This window comes from Triticum dicoccoides, chromosome 3A (genome assembly GCF_002162155.2).
Source record: "Triticum dicoccoides isolate Atlit2015 ecotype Zavitan chromosome 3A, WEW_v2.0, whole genome shotgun sequence".
Classification (NCBI taxonomy): domain Eukaryota; kingdom Viridiplantae; phylum Streptophyta; class Magnoliopsida; order Poales; family Poaceae; genus Triticum; species Triticum dicoccoides.
In genome coordinates, this window is record NC_041384.1 from 655,359,732 (window position 1) to 655,361,716 (window position 1,985).

Here is a 1,985-nt window from a genome sequence, read left to right on the forward strand (position 1 = left end):
CCTTCTGCTTATCAATACAGGTTTAATTTCCCCAGCCCTTAAAATGTTAGGAGATACAGTGAAGTGATAAATATAATTCCAAATGATGCAATGCAAAGGCAGAAGTGTAACAGTATCTTTCAACACCTAACCAGATGCTATGGAACCATGAAGAAGAATGAACTGCAGCAGAACATCTCACTGAAAAGTTGACTATAATGAAAAGAGGATAATCTGCCTCATTTCATCGTCAGCTAAAACAGAAAATAGAAACAGAAATCAAATGTACATTTTCTAAATATTTAATATTAAGAAGAGCACTGAGTAATTGGTAAAAAAGAAGAGCTCAATCAACGGAAAAGTTGATTCTGCGGTTAAATAAATAGAGACTTGTAAACTTAGCATAACACTCAAGAGTCATGACAGCCACTCCAGCCCAAAAGGATATTCACAGAAGTACAAATTTTATGAAACCATGACAGGGTCATGACTTATTGATCATAGTTTTGCATACATCAAAATGAAACTAATCGGCTCATAGTGGACCCAAGGCATACATATTGCAGCTCATGAGAGTACTGACAGTTGGGTCGTTCAGAACCACAACCCACTCTATCAGACGAAAGGCAAAGAGTTCACAACATAACCCTCTAGTGTCGGAAAGAAGGCATGCTGAACAAGAGTTTGCTTGATCCGAAGATTTGTAGGACCAAGGCCTCTGCGACAGAAACTGGCAACCAATTTGCCATGAATGTCAACCTGAAGCAGACAGTCATCAAATTTGACCAGTAGGAGCACATCATCATCCCAAGGCACGGCCACCACATCCCAATAATCAACAGACTTTCCAAATTGCTCCTTGATCTCTGCGATCGGCAGCTCAACCCGGTATTTGAAGGTCCAGACCTCGCCTTCGTAGTCCTGCATCATCCAGATATTAACGCTTGCTGGTTCCTCACTATGACTGGAGATGCCAAGCGTGTCACCCATCTCAATCAGGTGAGAGTAGCCAGGACCAACCGGAGAGCGCACCTGCCGGAACGACTCAGCGATAGTGTCAAATGCCATCATCAGATTGCCTATGCACCAATGCAGACAACCACGAAACAGGATAGACTCGGGGGAGTGTCTCAGTTCCTTGGCCTCAGGGCACGCTATGTGCCTCGGCGGCTGGCCGGAGCCCAGTGTGAAGACGTAGGAGCCATCATGAGCTTCCGGTGCCAGATCCGTGGGGAGCAGGTATAGCAGTAGTCGGTACTCGCCAGTAGGAGGGTGAGGGTACATCCCCAGGAGCATGAAGCCATCAAGCTGCGGAAGGGGTGCCAACTGACGAGTTGCCGGGTTGCAGATGGAGAGCTTCGGCGGATACTGAACAGAAACGATGAGGAGGCCGTCGCAGCAGGCCTCGAGAAGGAAGCAGTCATGAAGACGGGAGGAGTCGTGTGCAAGTCGAGCGACGGAATGGAGCTGGTCGGCGGCGGCGACCCCTGCCCGGTGGTCGAAAGGGACGATGCTCAGGGACTCGATGTCGTCGCCCACGAAGTCGTAGCCGTAGAGGAGGTGAAGGACGGGCTGGCGGGCGTGGTGGGCGAGGAGGAAGCCGCGGGCGGAGGTGGCGCGGCGCCACACGGGGCAGACGGCGCGGCAGCGGAGGACGCATTTGGGGGGCAGGCGGAGGAGGACCTCCCAGACGGAGATCTCATCCGGGAGGCCAGGGAGGAGAGGCTTCGCTCGTTCTCCTGCGGGCTCCGCCATGGCCGCCGGCCGTGAGCTCTCGATCCGTCCCAGGAGCAGAGAAAGAGGAGTGGTATGGTAGCGACGGCGGTGGACCTAGCTAGGTCTTTCCCGAGAATATAACAGAGGCATTCGGGCTGGGCCTAGGCCGCCTCTTTGTCATTCAACCGGGCTGGGCCTAGGCCGCCTCTTTGTCATTCAACTGGGCTGGGCTTGGCCCACACTCGTTTACAACTGAATACTCCCCTGAAAAGAAACTCCCCTGAAAAGAA

General features: G+C 51.7%; 1 protein-coding gene across 1 annotated transcript; it reads right to left on the reverse strand.

Moving 5' to 3' along the window:
* Window positions 1-353: 353 nt before the first annotated feature.
* On the reverse strand, window positions 354-1,783 carry LOC119272556 (F-box protein At5g49610-like). The gene is made up of 2 exons (XM_037554023.1): window positions 1,012-1,783; window positions 354-900 (listed from the first exon to the last, which is right to left on the reverse strand). The coding sequence occupies exons 1-2, from the start codon at window positions 1,732-1,734 to the stop codon at window positions 595-597; spliced, it is 1,029 nt and encodes a 342-aa protein (XP_037409920.1). The 5' UTR covers window positions 1,735-1,783; the 3' UTR covers window positions 354-594.
* Window positions 1,784-1,985: the final 202 nt, after the last annotated feature.

Bases quoted from the DNA above. Each gene is read 5' to 3' on its own strand.
- LOC119272556 (XM_037554023.1), bottom strand. From the start codon at position 1,734: ATGGCGGAGCCCGCAGGAGAACGAGCGAAGCCTCTCCTCCCTGGCCTC. The intron at 901-1,011 runs GTGCGCTCTCCG...TGGATGATGCAG, and splicing joins TCGCTGAGTCGTTCCGGCAG to GACTACGAAGGCGAGGTCTG.